Source organism: Sus scrofa, chromosome 5 (genome assembly GCF_000003025.6).
Source record: "Sus scrofa isolate TJ Tabasco breed Duroc chromosome 5, Sscrofa11.1, whole genome shotgun sequence".
NCBI classification, from domain to species: Eukaryota; Metazoa; Chordata; class Mammalia; order Artiodactyla; family Suidae; genus Sus; species Sus scrofa.
This window is the reverse complement of record NC_010447.5, coordinates 47,108,680-47,129,980: the sequence shown is the minus strand read 5'-3', so window position 1 is coordinate 47,129,980 and position 21,301 is coordinate 47,108,680. Positions and strand designations below refer to the sequence as shown.

At 40.0% G+C, this 21,301-nt stretch overlaps 1 protein-coding gene across 2 annotated transcripts in view; it reads right to left on the bottom strand.

The window, feature by feature from the left end:
* ITPR2 (inositol 1,4,5-trisphosphate receptor type 2) overlaps positions 1-21,301 on the bottom strand; it is a 529,759-nt gene that overhangs the window by 335,701 nt on the left and 172,757 nt on the right. For both annotated transcript variants that reach the window (XM_021092919.1, XM_021092920.1), the window contains 6 exons: positions 21,104-21,276; positions 19,633-19,752; positions 19,328-19,513; positions 17,976-18,227; positions 16,938-17,082; positions 15,327-15,477 (listed from right to left, as the gene is read on the bottom strand). In XM_021092919.1, coding sequence (XP_020948578.1) covers positions 15,327-15,477; positions 16,938-17,082; positions 17,976-18,227; positions 19,328-19,513; positions 19,633-19,752; positions 21,104-21,276 — 1,027 coding nt within the window. The remainder of the gene's footprint in view (positions 1-15,326; positions 15,478-16,937; positions 17,083-17,975; positions 18,228-19,327; positions 19,514-19,632; positions 19,753-21,103; positions 21,277-21,301) is intronic.

The following is a 21,301-nucleotide window of genomic DNA, read 5'->3' as shown; positions in this document are numbered from 1 at the left end:
TTGTGTGGGGATGTGGAGAAAGAGCCAAATACAGAGTCAGGGAAACCAGCAGGGAGTGAAGAGGAACATCCAAGTTCAAGATAGCTAAGCCCTGAAGCTCTGAAGATGTGTGATTGAAACTCTGTTTCTGAGACAAGCCAAATAATGGTTCATGATGGCATGATTCTTGGTTTAAAACTTTTTTTTTGATCTGAGCTATGAAATCTCTCAAGTTAAATCAAAAATCCTTAGTAAACACCTACTGTTTTGCACTCAACTTTCTTGGAAAACTTGGAAAAAGTAGAAAGCAGAGTCCCTGCAGATGTAGAAGTCTTCTGTATGGAAAGTAATCTAACAGCAGAAAGGAGAGTCACTGAAGGGCTGTCGGGTTTTGTAAAGAACTATAGAGAAAAAGAAACCTGAATTCAGAATTTGGCTCAGCAAGCTACAGGCTGTAGAGTCTCAGGGAAAGTATGTAACTGCTCTAAGAACCTATTTCCTGGGCAAAATGTGACCATAATACCTAACTTTCTGGACTGTGACTAAGTTAGAGATACAAAAATGCAAGATTTAGAGGCGTGATAAGTATTCCAAATTACATAGTCATCCTTTGCCGATGTGTAGCCTGGCCCATAGTGGAAACTCAATGTGAAGTAGATACAGTATATAGTTAGTCTCTGCCTATTTTTATATGCATTTGATTTTTTTAAGTTAGCGTCAATCTATTTTTTAAGAAACATTCTTGATAGAATCATTCAACTTTATAGTTAGATACTATCTTTTCCAGGTCTTTGGAAAATACAGTAAACATTCAGTAGTACAGTTTTTATAAATTTCAATTTTTCATACCTAATTTTGTATATTAAAATATTTTTTATTTCCCCAATACATTATAAGTTTTTTATACTGTACAGCATGGTGGCCCAGTTATGTATTTGATTTTTTAAAAGGGATAGGATCTAGTGTAGATCATGGGTTTGAGAACCTCTTAATATCTAGAGAGAAGATTAAGCACAGGAGCTCCCACTGTGGATCAGCAGTAACAAACTCGACTAGTATCTAAGAGGACATGGGTTTGATCCCTGGCCCTGCTCAGTGGGTTAAGGATCCAGCATTGCTGTGAGCTATGGTATAGATCACAGACACAGTTCGTATTCCACATTGCTGTGGCTGTGGTGCAGGGTGGCAGCTGCAGCTCTGATTCAACCCCTAGCCTGGGAACTTCCATATGCTGCAGATATGGCCCTGAAAGGAAAAAAAAAAAAAAAAAAAAAAAAAGATTAAGCCCAGAGAGAGAAAACAAATCCTCCCAGGCACTATTAATTAACCAATTAATTAACAAATCCTCCCAGGCACCATTAATTAAGAGAAAACCAGACAGTTGAGGCTCTTTTTCTGAAACTTATAAAAGCTTAAGCAGGAAAAAAAAAAAAAAAAAAAAGTATAGTAAAAGTATAAAAGAAATTATATGTTAAGCCAGAAAGGACTGAGATACAGCCAGCATAGCACAAAGCTGGTACGAGAGCCAGACTCAGAAGATCAGAATGTCACACAAATCTTCCTTCGTATCTGCAGAAAAGGATTCCGGAAAGGGCCTGCTGCCCAGAGTATGTTTCTGATGCCAGTGATTCTGGGACATTTGGAAGTAGGTAGCCTCTTGACATTTTCTTTCATCTCTAGAACTTGGTTCTACGTTTAAGGGTCTTAATGTTTTTAATTGTCTCTCTAATCTCTATTTCCTATTAGATCTGAATCATTTTTATTTTTCTTCCTAATCCACATTTCCTATGAAATCTTAATCTTGATGATCTACCATGTTTCTAATCACAGTACTTTTCTGGAAAATATCTATGGTGGATGCTGTGATGGTCCTGCCCAGGAATGAAGGACCACTGCTTCTGCCGCTGGGAGTGCCACTTGGGTGACAGCCCTCAAAAGTCACCCCATGAGGCCTGGCTGGTCTGAAGAGAGCTGCCTCGAGCATGGCCACACCCCATTCCAGAGCAGAAGAATGCAGCCCCCCTCATTCAATGGGAGCCAATTCTGAAAGGACACCCCAACCTCAGATCTCCCAGAAGCTCCCACTAAAACCACATCATAACCTGATTTCTCCCTTGGCCCGGTCCCGCTTCTTTCCCTTCCACTCCATGGGTGTTGATCCTAAGAGCTCTCCCTAATAAACCTCCTTTGAGCAAATCTCTGTCCAGAGTCTGCTTCCTGGGGAGCCCAACCTGTAGTAAGGAACTCCAGAGCTCCTGCGGGATTGTTGTCAGCGGAAGAATCCCTGGGCACCATAAGAAGAACATGCTTCCCTGACATAGTGCATACACACGACGGACAGAAGAAACCTATCACTGTGCACAGGACTGCATACGTGCCTTCTCCTCGAGTCCCGTGCACAGCTTCCTTTACTAGGAGCATATGATGTGGATGGGGAGAGAAGGTGTAGACAGAGAGAGAAGCATACGGGAAGCGGGCAGGTGTGAGGAACGATACCCAGAGTGGATGAGACAGCTCTGACTGAGGGTGAGCAACAGGCTGGAAGCAGAGATGAGAGAGGATGGGTAGAAGAATGGGGCCATCTAAAAGGGGCATCTCAGCCAAGACATGGAAGAAACCTAAGTGTTCATCAACAGAGGAATGGATAAAGATGTAGTACATATATACATTGCAATACTACTCAGCCATAACAAAGAATAAAATCATGCCATCTGTAGCAAAATGGATGGACCTAGAGATTATCATACTGTGTGAAGAAAGGCAACAGAGAAAGACAAATATCATACAATATTGCTTATATGTGGAATCCAAAAAATGATACAAATGAACTTCTTTACAAAACAGAAGTAGGAGTTCCCATTGTGGCACAGTGGAAACGAATCCAACCAGTATCCACGAGGATGCAGGTTCGATCCCTGGCCTGACTGAGTGGCTCAGGGATCTAGCGCTTCTTCGAGCTGTGGTGTAGGTCACAGGTGCAGCTCGGATCCTGCATTGCTGTGGCTGTGGTATAAGCCAGCAGCTACAGCTCTGATTTGACCCCTAGCCATTTGACCTCTATATGCCAAGATACGGCTCTAAAAAGGAAGGGAAAAAAAAAGAAAGAAAGAAAAAGAAAACATAGACCCACAGACATAGAAAACAGGCTCATGGTTACCAAAGGGGAAAGGGGGGGGGATAAGTTAGGAGGCTGGGATTAACATATACACACTACTATATATAAAATAGATAACCAGCAAGGACCTACTATATAGCACAGGAAACTGTACTCAATATTCTCTAATAACCTGTAAGGGAAAAAAATCTAAAATACGTGATCACTACACTGCACACCTGAAACTAATACAGCATTGTAAATCAACTATACTTTAATTTTTTAATTTTAATAAAAAAAATAAAATGAGCATATTAGGAGGCAGAATAGTGATAGGAAAAATTAAGTCCATAAATCCATGAAAGAGACTGGTCATTATGGCATCTATCTTCCCGTGCAAGTCAACCTGCCTGACACTTCTGAGCTCCATGAGCTCTGCTGCGAACTTAAGTCCTTCATACAAACCTGGAAGGAGCTCAGCCTGATGAAACACTAATAGGAGCCAAAGGAACACCAGAGAGGATCCTTACAATGCACTGGCTAGACCTTAGCTACTTGCTCTTCAGTTCTGGCCATTGTACTAAATCCCATCTCTCTTCTTTCTCATCTGGCACCCCACATATACACCTCCTTGGCGTCTCACCTTGTACCCAGGTGAGCTTTTCTTGCTTGCTTACTTTTTTTGTGCCACACTCGACCTGCTTAATGAACTAAGGCTTCTGGTTTCAAGGCATTCCAGCTGGTGTCTTTACAAAGAGCAATCACAGCTCTTAGCCAGAAGACATGCTTCATGGATATTTGCTGAAAGGAGTGTTTTGCAAGACAGATTAAAAAGAATACCGTTCAGTGGGTGAATGAGAATTGCATACTAATCTTCAAAGCATCATAGTTCTGAACTGAAAGAGACCAGAAACATCACATTTAGACTAACCTCCTAATTTTATAAAGGAAGAAATTATTTTCTGGCAGATTTTTAGCTGCAAATATTTTCTTCCTTTCCCACCCATATAACACTATTAACAAATGTTTCTACTCCACCTCCCAGCTCAATTTCCCTTCTCCTTTTTGAAAGCAACTTTGCTGCCAGGAAAAGCATTTCAAGGTGGATCATGTGAAGTCCTAGCCAAGGCAAAAAAAAAAAAAAGTTAAATTGAAGAAGCAGCTGATTCTTTGCCACCAGATGGGGAGCTAGCATGCCCCTGCTCTCCTCCCCCAGTCTCCCAGGCAAGGGGTGCTACTGGACATCCCTACATCCAAAGTACCTCCCACTACCCTCCCTCCTTATCTCTTTCCCCACCTTGGGCTGGGCCCACAGGGCAACACGAGTCATCCAGGGCAGCTGGAACCCTTTGAGAGCAGGAGGATCATTTCTGACTATTGTAGTTATCTAGATCTTATTCCCTAAGACCAAAAGCACTTCAGCTCCAACCCTGAAACCTCTAAGGAGAGGAAATCCTAAAAGTAAATGGAATTCTCCATTGATTTTTTTGTTTTTGTTTTTTTGTTTTTTTTGTTTTTTTTTTTTTTTTTTTGCTAATTTCCCTTTTTCAATATTACAACATATACACCAAAAAAAGAGATTATCTGGTTACTGTCCAGGAACAGGCCCACATTTCAGGGCTTGACTATGGAAACTCCCAAGAATTTGAATCTGTGAAAAAGCAAAACAATAGAAAATAAAAAGAAACTATTCAGCTCTTGTTTGGGCTTTTGGTAGTTTTCTGATTGACTGCCTTTCTTTCTTTTCTATTTTTTTATTTTTAGGGCCCCACCCATGACATATGGAGGTTCCCAGGCTAGAGGTCAAATCAGAGCTGTAGCTGCTGGCCTTCATCACAGCCACAGCTACAGCAATGCGGGATCTGAGCTGCCTCTGCGACCTACACCACAGTTCACAGCAACGCCAGATCCTTAACCCACTGAGTGAGGCCAGGGATCGAACCCAAAACCTCATGGTTGCAAGTTGGATTCCTTTCCGCTGCACCATAACAGGAACTCCTCGACTGTGGTGAGTTCAAGAGTGGGGGACAGCTGTGGAAAGAAATGAGAGTGGTGGCCTATACACCCTAGTGGGCCCAAGTTTTACTCAATGGTTAGACTTTAACGCTCACTTTAAAATTTGAACCTCAGTTCCATTCCAGGGAAAAACAGATAAATGAAAGGATGTTGACAGGATAACGAAATAACAAATTAGACCTAAATCTTTCCCCTACTGTGTACAGTTTTATACTCTGTTCAGACGGAGATGATAACATAACTATTTGGAGTTAACACATTATGTTGTTCTTAGAACATGTAAGTATGATTTACACTTGTCCCAACTATTCACATGACTCTAGTAGAACAAAATATATCCAGGCTCCTGTAATAAGTGATTGTCACTAATGATTAGTACAGGCCTACCTCAGAGATATTATTGCAGGTTTGGTTCCAGACCACCATCAATAAAATCACATATCACAATAAAGTGAGTCGTATGAATTTTTTTCATTTCCCAGTGCCTATAAAATTTATGCTTACGCCATGCTTTAGTCTATCAAGTATTATGTGTTTTTTAAAAAATCAATGTATAAACCTTAATTTTAAAAATATTTTATTGCTAAAAATTGTGGGCCATCCAAGCCAACACTGCATTTTCATCTTTTTGCTGGTGGAGAGTCTTGCCTCCATATTGATGGCTGCTGACTGATCAGGGTGGTAGCTGGTGAAGGCTGGGGTGCTTGTGGCAACTTTTTAAAATAAGACAACAAAGAAGTTTGCTGCATCAATGGATTTCCTTTTGGAAGCAAGTTTGAACGCATTTTACCCACACTAGAACTTCTTTAAAATTTGGAGTCAAATCTCTCAAGACTTGTCACTGCTTTACCTACTCAGTTTATATGATATTCTAAATCCTTTGCTGCAATTTCAACAATCTTCACGGCATCTTCACCAGAGTAGATTTCATCTCAATAAACCACTTTCTTTGCTCAAGCATAAGAAACAACTCCTCAACTGTTCAAGTTTTAACATGAAATTATAGCAGATCAGTGACATCTTCAGGCTCCACTTCTAATCCTAGCTCTTTTGTTGTTTTCACCACATCTGCACCGACTTCCTCCACTGAACCCCTCAAAGTCACCCATGAGGTTGGATTCAGACTCCTGTGAATGTTGATGTTTGGACCTCTTCTCATGAATCACAAATGGTCTTAATGACATCTAGAATGGTGAATCCTTTCCAGAATGTTTTCAATTTACTTTGCCCAGATCCATCAAAGGAATCACTGTCTATGGCAGCTATATAGTCTTACAAAATGTATTTCTTAAAGAATAAGACTTGAAAGTCAAAACGACTCCTTGATCCATGGGCTGCAGAATGGATGCTGTGGTAGCAGCCATGAAAACAACATTCATCTCTTTGTACATCTCCATCAGAGCTCTTGGGTGACCAGGTGTCTTGTCAATGAACAGCAATATTTTGGAAGAAATCTTTTTTTCTGAGCAGCATGTTTCAACTGTACTAAGTAGGCTTAAAATATTCAGTAAACCATGCTGTCAACAAATGTGCTGTCATCCAGGCTTTTTTGTTGCACTGAAAGAGCACAGGCAAGATAGATTTAGCATAATTCTGAAAGGCCCTAGGATTTTTGAAACAGTAAAGGAGCATCAGTTTTAAATTTAAAGTCATCAGCTGCATTAGCCCCTACCAAGAGTCAGCCTGTCCTTTAAAGCTTGGACTTTCCCCTCTAGGGACTTCTCTCCTCTAGCTATGACTGTCCTGGATGGCATCTTCTTCCAATGGAACGCTGATTTGTCTTCATTGAAAAATCTGGTTGTGAGCGCAGCCACCTCCATGAATTATCTGAGCAAATCTTCTGGATAACTTGCTGCAGCTTCTACATCAGCATTTGCCGCTTCATCTTGCACGTGCATGTTACGGAGCTGGCTTCCTCCCTTAAACCTCAGGAACCAAACTCTGCCATGTTCCAACTTCTCCTCCTCATTGTCTCTGCTTTCATAGAACTGAAGAGAGTTAGGACCATGCTCTGGATCAGGCTTTGGGTTACAGGACTGTTATGGCCTATTTGATCGGTCCAGACCAGTACAATTTTCTCCGTATCAGCAATAAGGCTGTTTCTCTTATCATTCATGTGTTCATTGAAAGGGCACATTTAATTTCCTTCAAGAACTTCTCCATTGCATTCACTGCTTGGCTGACTGGTACAAGAGGCCTGGCTTTTGGCCTGTCTTGGCTTTCAACATGCCTTCCTCACTAAGCTTAATCATTTCTAGCTTTTGATTCGAAATGAGAAACATGCAATTCTTCCTTTCACATGAACACGTAGAGGTCACTCTAGAATTATTAACTGGCCTAATTCCAATATTGTTGTGTCTGAGGGAATAGGGATGGGGGGGCATCAAGGTGAGGAGAGATGGGAGAGTAGCAGGTTGGTGAAGTGGACAAAACACACAAAACATTTATTGATTAAGCAGCCCCAAACAATCACAAGAGCAACATCAAAGATCACAGATTGCCATGACAAATATACTAACAATGAAAAAGTTTGAAATATTGTGAGAATTACCAAAATGCGACTCAGAGACACAAAGTGAGAAAATACCATTGGAAAAATGACTCCAATAGACTTGCTGGATTCAAATTTTCAATTTGTAAAATCAGCGAAGCACAATAAAGCTAAGTGCAATAAAAGGATGTATGCCTGTAGTATCCGCAGTATCCTAGGATTGGATATCCTTCAGCAGGCACAAAAAGAAATGCATAATTTTTTTAAAATGAAGGGTACTTTCAAGTATATTGAAAATATCCAGTTTATCAGCCAGTATAGGTGTGTGCTTTGAACTTCTCAACATGGCAAAGAAGAGGATTGCTTGGCATAATCCTTCCACCCAAAAGATCAATTACACTGAATGGTGCCTATGCATTTTAGATCACTGAGAGTAAATGACAGGTATTAGGAGAAGCAAATTGACTGAACAACATAGCCTGCTGAGAGAGAATACATTTGTTTGAAAACAGTATCTTTCTTCTTTTTTTTTTTCTTTTGTCTTTTCAGGGCCGCATTCACAGCACATGGAGGTTCCCAGACTAGTGGTTGAATCAGAGCTGTAGCTGCCAGCCTACACTACAGCCACAGCAACACCAGACCGGAGATGCATCCTAGACCTACACCGCAACTCACAGCAATGTTGGATCCTCAACCTATTGACTGAGGCCAGGGATCGAACCTGCATCCTCATGGATACTAGTCATATTCGTTTCCGCTGAGCCACAGAGGGAACTCCACTGTATTTCTTTTCTTAAGTGAGTACATAGCACATGAAAGGTTGAGAGTTGAGAGTTGTGAAGATAAGCATCTTCTCCACCATTATAGTAAAGGCCAGGGCAGTGCCAGCACCCTGTGTCTCCAGTGAGTACATCTGGATAATTTTCTGAAGGGACCACCTTGAGGGCACCAACCTGAGAAGCTGTTTCTGAGCCTGGCCATTTCTTCCGAACGTGCCAACTAAATGCCACAGTGATGCTGAGCAGTCACAGCCTGGGAGCTGCACACAAGCACCCAAGCAGCTCAGGATAAGGAAAACTCCCAGGCCATGAGGTAGGCTGTGCTGTAACCAAGGATGCAGAAAAGGAAAACCTCTGGAATCGCCACTTTCCGAGCCAGCCATCCCCATCACTTAAAAGCTAATCACTGACATTGAAGCCTATAGGATTTCCCAGAAAAACACATGTGTGTACATCCTATTTAAGGCAGGCACCCCAAGGCCAGTATGGAATGGAACTTCTGGAACCACAAGCCTTTACCTCCTGGACATGCCTCTTCTTCTGCTCCTGACCTGCCAAACAATGACCAAACACATTTCTCTGAATGTCTCACCCCAACGGCGCTGGAACAGACTTCATAAGTGGTAAGTAGATCAGAAGGATAAAAAAAAAAAAAAGACATCGTTCTATTGCACAAAATTTTCCAGACACAGTTTGAGAAAAGAAAGCTGTTATCACGTACTTGAAAGAGCTGGTTCGTCTAGCCACGAGGCTTAGGAAGTTACCTCCTATTTTTTAAAAATTGTGCTTTGCAAATGACTTCCAATTCAAAATAAAGTTTGATTAAAAATCAGAACATATAATCCCAAGTATTTGAAGACAAATGAGTCAAGATGATGCCACACACTGTAAGGTAGCAAGATTGCTACAGCTCCCCAACTTGTCCTTTGAGAACAGCAATTCTTTTTTTCTCCAGGTACTTCCCATAATCTGGGATTTCCTCTCTGGCATCAACCTCTGTCTCGCCCTGTACCACAGAAATTTTTCCCAGGCCTGACAATCCTGTCTCCACATTTGGAAATTCCAGAAATGTGTTCTCTCTTGCTTCTTTTGCTAAGAATTTATAGAGTCTAAAAAGACTTTTTTAGGGCTTTGTAGCCTAAGAGAACTCCGCTATAATAAACACATCGCCTAGAAGAAATGCAAGATAATGCTGCAAGTTTGAAGCGTCACCTTGATATAATGAATCATTTTCCATATAGTGAATCATTTTCCTTGGCTAATTATTTAAGTCATTAACTTTTCTGTTTTGAAATACTTCCAAGTTTATAGAAAGAGTTGCAAAAATAGTACAAAGAACTCAGAATACACTCTGCCCGTATTTGTCAGATTCACAAATCCTGTAACATTTGCATCCTCTCTCTCTCTTTAAAAACACACACACACAATGTCTTTCCTGCACTATTTGAGACATCATGACCTTTTAACTCTCAATTCTTCAGCCTGTATTTGCTAAAAACAAGTACATTCTCTGACATAACTACAGTAGAGTAAAACTATAAAGTTCAGGAAATCTGATACAATTCTACAACCTAATATACCAATCCATACTCAAATTTTACCAATCGTGCCAATAATGTCTTCTGTAGATAATAATTTTCCTGATCCAGGACCTAATGTATAGCAAAGGGCACTATATTCAATTATCTTTTTTTTTTTTTGCTTCTTAGGGCCACACCTGAGGCATATGGAGGTTCCCAGGCTAGGGGATCCACAGCCACAGCAACACAGGATCTGAGCCACATCTGTAACCTACACCACAGCTCCCAGCAATGCTGGATCCTTAACCCACTGAGCAAGGCCAGGGATCGAACCTGTGTCCTTATGGATGCTGGTAAGATTCATTAACCGCTGAGCATGACGGAAACGCCTATACTCAGTATCTTGCAGTAAGCTCTAATGGAAAAGAACCTACATTTCCCCAGATGAAAAGACGGCGCTCTACATAACATACGAGTCTCAAAAGGGAGAGACATCTGCAGGACACATCTAGGTGTTTCTTATCAACACAGAAGTTTCTTAGAGAATTATAATTGGCTGATAAAAACAAACATGAATCCCTTTTTATACTGGACTAGAACTACGGTGTTTCATATTTCATTGCTAGAGTAAAACTGTGTGTCACAGTTAAGTCACACACACTACATGTATCACACTACATGTGATCTATGTAAAACCACTGAGCACATCAAATACTCAGTGAACAGTGGCTATCTAGGAAGTCTATGATATAAGCCAAGGGACAATTAAAATTACTTTTCGTTGGCTTCCAAGACATCATATTCTCCTGGTTTTCCTCTTTACTCATTGGCACTCTGTCCCAGTCTCTTTGGCTGGCTCCTCCCCTATGTCACTGGTCAACATTGGAGCATCCAGGAGTTTAGACATGGGTTCTTCCCAATCAACAATGACTCCTTAGGTGATTGTATTCAGTCTGACATTCTGAACGTCTCCTGGGCACTGACTCTCACATTCATATTTTCTACCCTGACAACACCCGGAGTTCATTCACATACCCAGCAGTCACCTTAACATTCCCCATTGGCAACTTCACACCCGATACGCCCAAACAGAAATGCTGATGGTCCCTCCACCCCGACTTTCTCATAGTCTTTCTCACCTCGATAAAGAGTACCACCTCCACCCAACTGCTTTCAAAACCAAGGAATTATCTTGGACTCTTTTCTTTCTTTCCCACTCCACACCCAAGTCCTATTAGTCAGGACTGGACTGTTCCACATCCACCCACTTCACACCACCTCTGCCACTGCTGTCCTGGCCCCAAACCATCATCCAATTCCGCCATAGCCTCCTTTCTACACGCTTTCTAACATGTATGTCCACACAGGTGTTCTCTATCATCCAGTCAGCAGCCAAAGTTATCAAATTACACTGATCCCTTCTCAAATCCAAGGATCTGCAAGTCTCTACAATCTGGGCTTCTCCTACCTTTTCCCCTACTAGTCTCCCTTCCCTCCCTTCACCTCAGCCAAAACAGCCTTGCTCTTGCTCTGCACACATGTGAAGCTTACCCTGCCTCAGGACTGTCTTCCTTGATGCATACAGGTCTCTGCTCCAACATCAGAGAGGTTGTCCATTCCACCTGAGCTAAAAATAACTGCCCCTCCCTTAATCTGTCATGCTCCATATGACCCTACTTGATTTTTATCCATAGTAACAGTGTATATTCATTTGTTTATTATTTGACTGTCTCCCCCAATAGAGGGAGGGGGGATGATGCCATTTATTTATTAACTGTCTGTTCTTCCTAGGTCTAAGGACTCTATCTTGTTCATCATTTATTCCCAGTGACTACTCATATAATAGCTGCTTAATAAATTCTTACTAACTAATTTAATTACTGGTTCTCAGCTGAAAGAATGATTAAGGTCGTCAGAAGCGAATGGAGGTCATGAGAAAACATGAAAATCATAAAAATATTAAAAAGAGTGAAAAGAAAAACTCTTAAGAGTGCAGACATGCACAGGACAGTAGAGAGTACATGCAAGATATTAGTAAATTTTCAGAGGAATAAGGCCCTTTTCTTTAGGGTTAAACTTTGAAAACATACTATAAGCTCTGAGACCAAAAGTCAAGATCAGTTTCCAACTTGATCTGGTGTAAAATAAATTGAATATTGTAAAAAGCATCTGTCCTTTCCTTTTTTTCTCCATGTGCTTTCATAGTGCCTCCCTGTCCTCCTGAGCACTCTCTGTGATCATATACTATTTACAATGGTTTCATCATACTGTCTCTTAAGTCTTAGAAAGTACCATTCTATACAACCTCTCCATGTGGAATTCAGGTTACCTTTTACTTACAGAACAGTTTCTTGGATTGGAAATTTTTTTTTTTAATTTTATGGTGCACCCACAGCATATGGAAGTTCCCAGGACAGGGACTGAATCCAAGCCTTAGCCAAAGCAATGCCATATCCTTGAACCCGCTGCACTGGGCCGGGGATTGAACCTGAGCCTCCATGGAGACCTGAGCCACTGCAGTTGGATTCTTAACCCATTGCACCATGGTGGGAAATCCTGGGTTGGAATTTTAAATCTCCATTCTGTTCCACTGTTTTGTATTTCTTCTTCAGGGCCTCCAATTATTCATATGATGGCTCTTCTTTGCCTTTCTTCCATCTCAACCACTTTCTTACTTTTTTTTCCTTGTTTCTTTAAATCCTCAACATACTCATCATTGAAATGGTGTTTCTGAAATGGTGTTTTCTATACTTTCATTCAAATCTATTCTCCCTTTGATATCTTGTAATTTTAGCCACTTATTTCCAACAATGATAATAATAATAATAATAATGTCCATCATTTTATTCTATTTCTTCCCTGAATCCAATCAACTTTCACTTCATTTCTTCCATTTCTTTGGTCCATTTCTAACTTTATGATTCAAGATGTTTTTCGTATGTTCATGTTTTCATCTTTGAAGATATTTAATTCAGTTTAGAATACCATGTTACAATTTCCTTCTCTTTCATGGCTGATTTTCAGAGAAAAATGTCCATCAACAGAAATGTTTTGATCCTCCATTCTGTTTTGATCTTATAGTCCTTTCATACAGATGAAGACTGATTACATCTCTGTATTTTATGGCCAAGGTGACAATAGGAGCTGGTTTACATGATCTTTAGTTCAAGAGCACCCTCTCCTGTCTGAGTTATGAAGCGCAGTTTCATTAAAGTTTGGCTTTTGTTTGGGAGCCTTAGAGGAAGAATTAAATTTTCTTCAATTATCTTTGTTTCCCTTTTTTTTTTCTTTTTTGGGCCTTGTAGGGCCGCACCGAGGGCATATGGACTTTCCCAAGCAAGGGGTCAAATCGGAGCTATAGCCACACAGGCCTATGCCACAGCCACAGCAATGCTGGATCTAAGCCAGGTCTGCAACCTACACCACAATTCACAGCAACGCCAGATCCCCAACCCACTGAGCGAGGCCAGAGATTGAACCCACAACCTCATGTTAACCTTGCTCACCTCTAGAAGCACTGCATTCCCACAACTGCTACCTGTGTTATTTCAGGTTCCTTCCTCTATACTCAGCTCTTATCTATCTGGATTCTTTTCAGTACTTTCACCCTTAGGATAGATGTCCTCTTTCTAAAAGCGACCTTGGCACAATCCCTTCTTGTCTCATCCACATGGTTTTTCCAGAACCCCCTAACTGCCCACAGTGCCACTAAAACTGGTGCAACTTGTCCACTTACAATAAGCGAAGTTTGTACTGTCCTGTCTTCCAGTTCTACTGAAGGGGAGGGATTTAAGGGGTTTAAGTTGCTTCTTAGTGATCTGTACAGATTTTCCGCAAATACAGAAGGAATTGAGATTTAGACAACAGAAATTCATTACATCAGCCACTTATTTGTTTACAATTCTTTTATCAGATATTTCTGCCTCATGATTTCTGGTTTTATTCTTCTAATCCTGTAGTGGATACTGGAGTGGATACTTGTGCTCCACCCATACTGCCTCTCTTAGGAGCAGAGACATCTATTTCCTCAGCTTTTTGCATTCCCACAGCTGTGCCTCTCACTAAGAGGGACCCTTAGCCAGAGCCTTATTCAACGCTACACACCCCCTCTGTGATGCAGCCAGCAGTCAATGCTGGCTAATGCAAGGACACAAAGTGCAGCCCCCTTGCCTGAATTTGTGACCACTCTAAAGGGACATCCCAGCTCCAGAGCTCCCTGCAGGATCAGCGAAGATCTCAGTTGTCACCGTGCTGTGGGTCAGCTTCTGTGTCTGCCCGATCCTACCTTCCTGCTTTCCAGATTGTCTATACTAAATGCACTCCTCAACATACATTCTACACCAATTCTATACCAACAAGGAATTTTTAGAGCATCCAGCCTAAGACAATCACCATCCACCCCTCCCCTCCAAAAATTATATTGAGTTATGAGACAGGCACTGTCCTAAGTGCTTTGAATATGTTGTGCACATTCAGTTGATTCTCACAAGGAAATCATAAGGGAAGGTACTATTATTACCATCATCATACCTCATAAAAAAAAAGAAACTCTTAGAGAAGATAAGTACCTTGACCTAATGGTCAAGGCAGGATGTGCACGTAGGCATTCTGATTCAAATGCACATGTCTTGTCCACTTTGCTGGCTTGACCATCACCACTTCTCTGGTGTAACCCTGACTGTACCCACACTTTTCATTTTTCTGTGCCCTGGTATGAAGCAGAGCCAGCACATGGCATATACCAGATGATCACAAATACTACAATGTTTTATTTATTTATTTCTTTTTGGCCACAGCATGCAGTGCTTGATGTGGGAATATCAGTTCCCACACCAGAGATCGAACCCAGGTCGCAGCAGTGAAAGGGCCAAATCATAACCACTAAACCACCAGAGAACTCCCAAGCTTGTTTTGTTTTGTTTTTTGTTTTCTGTTTAGGGCTGTGCCCACAGCATATGGAAGTTCTTGGGCTAGTAGTCAAATCAAAGCTGCAGCTGCCAGCCTACACCACAGCCACAGCAATGCCAGATCTGAGCCATATCTACAACCTACGCCACAGCTCATGGCAATGTTGGATCCTTAACCCACTGAGCGAGGCCAGGGATTGAACCCACATCCTCACTGATATTAGTTGGGTTCTTAATCTCCTGAGCCACAACAGGAACTCCAAGATGTTTTTATTTTTTATCACGTAGTATTTTCCCTCATGGATTGACCATAACATTAGCTGCTAAAGATAGGCTTCATCGATCTTATGAAGTTGTCTTTTAAAGCTTTTCATTAAACCCAGAGAAGCATCTTTGTAAACCCAGGCTCTTTTCCCTCAGGACACATATATTAGCAGATCCATGCTAGCAACCACTTTTCTATAGCTTTGTTTTTTATCTCACCTCAAAGTAATACCAAAAAAAAAAAAAACACACATAACTTTTCTCAAAGGTTCTTACCTCCGTCTTGAAATTTGCTTAATCTTTCAAAATATGATGACATGGGGACCTGTACAATATCTAGGATAGCCAGCAGTGTTCTTGTTAGCCTTAATAATTCACTGAAACTATAAAATCCAAAGTATATGAGATTCCGAGCCAAGTGGACCACCTTAATTTTAAAAGAGGGGGGAGAGAGTGGAAAAGAAAAGAAAAACATTAGGAACTGAAATGAGCATGGACTTTTTATTATCTAAGTTAGCACAGGCATTTCTAAACTTTCTAATTCTTTAATACCTAGGAATCAAAATTCCTGCAAAAGCAACTACTGAACTCTAATTTATTCATGTTTAGAATTGAATCCAAATAGAACCAGTTCATCAACCCCATCAAAGGCCCATGTGAGAAGATATAGAGTCTGGTCAACAGCCAGCAAGGAAGCAAGAAGATAAGATTTTAGTTGTATCAGGGTGGTTAAAAGAGGTTTACATTAGAACAAAATTACCTCTTATTTAAATACTAACTTATTTAAGTCAGTAGGATACCATTTATTACCACTTAATAAATAGTTACATTAAGGAATTACTTAATAAATGGATATGATCCATGAGATTTGTCCAGAAATATATGTTCCCCATGCCACTGTGTGGTCTTCTGGATACCACAGGACATTCTAAGTGTGAGAGTCAGCTCCCAAGATGGCCCCCAATATAGGGTCTCCTTCCATATCACCCCAGGGTTAGTCAGTGTCACCAACAGAATACAGCAGAAGCAACGGCATGCCACTTCTAAGATTAAGTTACAGAAGATTGCAACTTCTATCCTGGGCATTCTCTCTCTCTCAAATGGTTGCTCTGGGGAAAGCCAGATGCCATGCTTCTAAGGACACAAAGACAGCCTATGGAAAGGCCCAAGGGCAAGATGTGGTGTCTAGACAATAGCCAGGGAGGAAGTATGGCGACCAAAAACCATACAAGTGAGCTTAGAAGCAGATGGCCTAGCCCCAGAAGACTACAACCCCAATCAACAGTCGCATTACAATCTCATGAGAGAGCCTGACACAGACCCACTCAACCAGTAAGCCCTCCTAGATTCCTGATCCACAGAAACCATGAGATTATAAATGTTTGTTGGCCGGGGCTGCTAAACTTGGGGGTAATCTGTTACAGTCCACTAAGGTACTTAATACACCAGGTATCATGAAACGGTATCATCTCTCTAGTTTTGTCGCCATAGCCCCAGAGCGATGTTATAAATGGAGGTATTTCAATTCAGTTTAATGAGGCTAAAAACCTCACCTTCATGGAGATGAAAAAAATGTAACCAAACATATTATAAATACACAAAACTGTCTTTGTTCATTACATGCAATAAAGTTTACAAAAATAAATGAAACAAAAGAATAAAAAATGAATATCTAACAGATAACTAAAATATTTTGTACTGTACCTCAGGTATAATTAAAGCATCAAATCTATCTTTTAATCAATGGCAGAGGGAAATTAATTTAACTACCTAATTACCAAAACATCCCAACTATTAGAGGGAAGAAATCTTTGATGTTCAATGAATTTAATTTTAGACAGGATAGAATTTTTAAAACCTCACAAAGTAATTGTTTTTAAAAATTACCTCAAATGTCAGTTTATTTTTTTCTTTATCTCCAAAAGGAAAAGGCTGATTTACAACCTCTTTCAAGTACTCTTCAACAAATTCCATTGTCAGTGCAAATTTCCTCTTCATATCATTTCTGGAAGAGTCTGTTATGGAATCATATCTGAAAAGACAGAAAGAATTTAAAGCAAGTTAAATTGATTATAATCATTTAAAATAGGAAAAAGTATATACTTTAACCTCCTGGCTTCTAAGCTAGGGTAAATTAATTAATCTTTATAGACACTGTGTCCTCATTTGTAAAATGGGGCAATTTTGAAAGGATTTAATACATGAAAAGCATTTACATCACAGTCTATCATAATATTAAGGACTTAACAAGTTGTTACTCCTTTTATTAATATGATTTCTGTCTGTTGGTTTCCAGAATAACATTTCTATTATCAAGAGCTGTCATTTTCACTTTCCAAAAAGAGTATCCCATTTGCATTTGAAAGATTAACAACCCAAGTTTGAACACAAAAATGCCTTTCCTTATATGGCATTTCAATACTGAAGACAACTGGGGGAGAGATGGATTCGGAGTTTGTTATTAGCAGATGCAAACTACTATATGTAGGACAGATAAACAACGAGGTCCTACTGTGTAGCACAGGGAACTATATTTAATATCCTGTGATAAACCATCATGGAAAAGAACATGAAAAAGAATGCATATACTTATAACAGTCACTTTGTTGTACAGTAGAAATTAACACATTGTAAATCAACTATACTTCAATAAAATAATTTTTTCTTTTCTTCTGTATAAAGCTTTTTATTTTTTTTACTTTATAATGATTTTTATTTTTTCCATTATAGCTGGTTTACAGTGTTCTGTCAATTTTCTACTGTACAGTAAGGTGACCCAGTTACACATACATGTATACATCCTTTTATTGCATACTATGCTGGATTGGGAATTGGAGGTCAATAAAATATTTTTTTAATCGAAGACATTTGATTTTGAGTTCATTTGCTGAACTTATAACCCTCAAGAAATTTTTCCAAACATACTCATGAATTGTGATCTTTGTGGGGATTTCTGTCCAGAGCCTGGCATAGCGAACAGGCACCACTGACTCCTGGGGATCCCGGTCAACATGCATGTGCAGCATTAGGCGACAGAAAGATGCTCGGAGGTCAAAAGGCAGGCTCTCATCGGACATACACCGCAGGATCAAATCAACAGAGAGCTGTGTGGAAATCTGGTTTATGGCCAGATACTGGCGATCTAAGCACATCCTTGCGAAGAGATTTAGCTGGTACCTTAAAAATATTGAACATATTACATTATTTGTCTTATCTAGGTCAAATTCATAAATATTATCATATCAATCAGCATCTACTTTTATGATTTCAATATTCCAAGTGTATGTGATACTCGAGTCAAACTCTTTGGGTAGTAGGTTAAGGGATCAAATGACAACACATCGGTGAAATCATCTCTATGCCCATTCAGTTGCAATTTCCCTTACTTGTTCCATCGACATGTGCCTGGTAGAGAGTGTCATCAGACTCTCAGTTCTCAGTCTCCTAGGATTACAAATACACTAAGCCTGAAGGCTAGGGATAATAGCTCACATGAAACCCTCTCTCTCTGCCTTGCCCAGGCTCACTCAGCTCTAGGCTCTGGTATTTATATGCCAAGTTTAGACTCACTCAGTTCCCGAACCAAATGTGATCAATCCAAATGGCATCAGTGCACTTGGATTCATCAACCTCTGAAATCAAGAAGTAGCCTTTGGCTTTGTAGCTGTAGAAATCAGGGAACACAAGGAATTCTCTGCTTTTCTCAGATTCTGTCATTGGAGCCCAATCTGGCCCAAGACTTTCTGCCTTGGGTTTATATGTTTAGGTTCTTACTCCCAAAATACTGACCACAATCAAAACTCTGACTGCCATATGCCTCTGCTAAACTTTCACACCTATGGGCACCAGCTTCTCTGAAGCCCTAGGTCACCACATACTTGTAAGCCATGTATATATGTATATATAACCACTGGCTAACCTTCTCTGAGGCCATCTCAACAGCTGGGTCAGCTTCCCCAGCCCTAATGCCATCTCCCCCTCAACCCAATTACCTAGGACCCAACATGTCTCTCATTGGTACCCACACCAGTCAGTAAGAGGAAAAGACCCTCTACTGCACAATAATTTCAAAATAGTATAGTTAGAAAATTGCAAGGGGTATACGTGGAAAACACAGAATTACTGTGACTATTTAATATTACTAAATATTTTAGCTACCCTAGTTCTGACACACCTTCTTAAATTTCTTATTCATAGATACCTAACTTTCAGAGGGTTCAGAGAACTATTTCTCAGTGAATGTATGAGACTGAGAATGATTCCCTCCAATACTTAACCTGTAATAGGTAAGGACTTCTAGATCAGCTTTGGTGCCTTCTTTTGCTTCCTGAGCAAGGTGCCTGATAGCTTTGCCATGAGGTTCCTTGTTGCTGTCAATCCAATAGAGCCAAACTTCTTCCTCATCAATGTCGTCTGAAAGAATGGCGCTCTCCATGGGGTTGTCTCCTTGCATTGAGACCAGCCTTGAAATAAACAACACACAACACCAAATCTATGAACAAGTTCACTTACAAACAGGATAAGGAACTGTACTGCTTACAAATAATGAACAGAAGAAGAGGCCTCCATCATCTGGGCTTACTTAGTTTGAATGAGAATGTCTGCATTGCCTGGGCTCAGCATAAATTTGCAGATGAGTTCTTGAGTTACAGGTATAGCAGTGGTATTAGATACACATAGATCTGATAAATAATCCAAAAACCTGACAAGAGAAAAAAGTTAAATTGAACATTAACAAAAAGCAATTTATAGAATCATCCCAAAATATACTTTGGGATATAATGAAAGCAACTTTTTAGATATATTCTTAATATCCGTCCATGCAACATACTTCTAACGTGTTGCTTATCTACTTCATCATTAGAAACAAATTAAACATCCAATTATTGGTGTTTAGTATAAACTTTATTTCCAAACGTGATATGTTTGCTTCCATTTATTTGGTGATTTTCATCCCACATCCCTAGGACTTGTTATATTTAGGAAGCAACTTATCTTCCCTAAAGGGATTGTCCAGAACTGAATATCAAAACAAAACCAGATCAAAGCTAATGCTGTACTGTGTAACACAGACATACAGCACACACTTAATCAAAGTGAATACAGCCTGGTCAAGTTAGAGGCCCAGTTCTACCTTCTAACAATTATTTGCTGTACTAATTAAGAAAATGTTTGGATTAAGAAAACGTTTGGATTTCCCATTGCGGAGTAGCAGAAACAAACCCAACTCGTATCCATGAGGATGAGGGTTCGATCCCTGGACTCACTCAGTGGGTTAAGGATTTGGCATTGCCATGAGCTGTGGTGTAGATCACAGACAAGGCTCAGATCCGCCGTTGCTGTGGCTGTGGTGTAGACTGGCAGCTGCAGCTCTGATTTGACCTGTAGCCTGGGAGCCTGGGAACTTCCATATGCTGCAAGTGCAGCCCTAAAAAGCAAAAAAAAAAAAAAAAGAAAAAGAAAGAAAAGAAAGAATGAAAGAAAGAAAGAGAGAGAAAGAGAAAGAAAGAGAGAGAAAGAGAAAGAAAGAGAAAAAGAAAGAGAAAGAAAATGTTGTCAATCTCTTGACCATTCTGCATTCATTTCTCCAGGTTAAGGCAGAATAGTACAAGAGAAAGGGAACTTAATGTGGAATCAGAAACTCTAAATTTACCTCCTATTCTGTTCTTTACCATTGGGGTATTCTTGGTCAAGCTGCTCTTTTGATTTCTATTTTCTCATCTCTAAAACATGGATAATATTATATGACCAGTATATTTCACGAGAATGTGGGAGGATTTAAATGAGATGATGGATATGAATATATTGTGAAAAACTATGGAGTACTATTAAAACATAAGTTATCAGAGTGAAAAATCAATTACATTTAAACATGTCTATGAAGGGTTCTGATCTCCTATGAGGTCATAACTCTTTATTGTCCATAATTATTACAGCTATAAGCCAAACATTGTTTTGTCCATGAAAGAATTCTTAACTTTAAAAAGTTCTAAAAAGAAAGCAAAAAGCCACAGTCCCCACAAGAAAAGAATACTGTATGAAGCACTTCAAACCTTGGCTCACGATTTCTCCTGAGTAAACTAACAAATGTTTCTATTTCTTTTGCTGTGATATGTTTCTCTAGTAGTTTTCTGTTGTTGTGCAACAAAGCTGTGATGGTATCTTCTGCCAAAATATCATAGCCAATCTGGGACTGCATGACACAGAAATTCTTAGCAATATATTCCTGCAAAGAAGAAAGACTGTCAGGA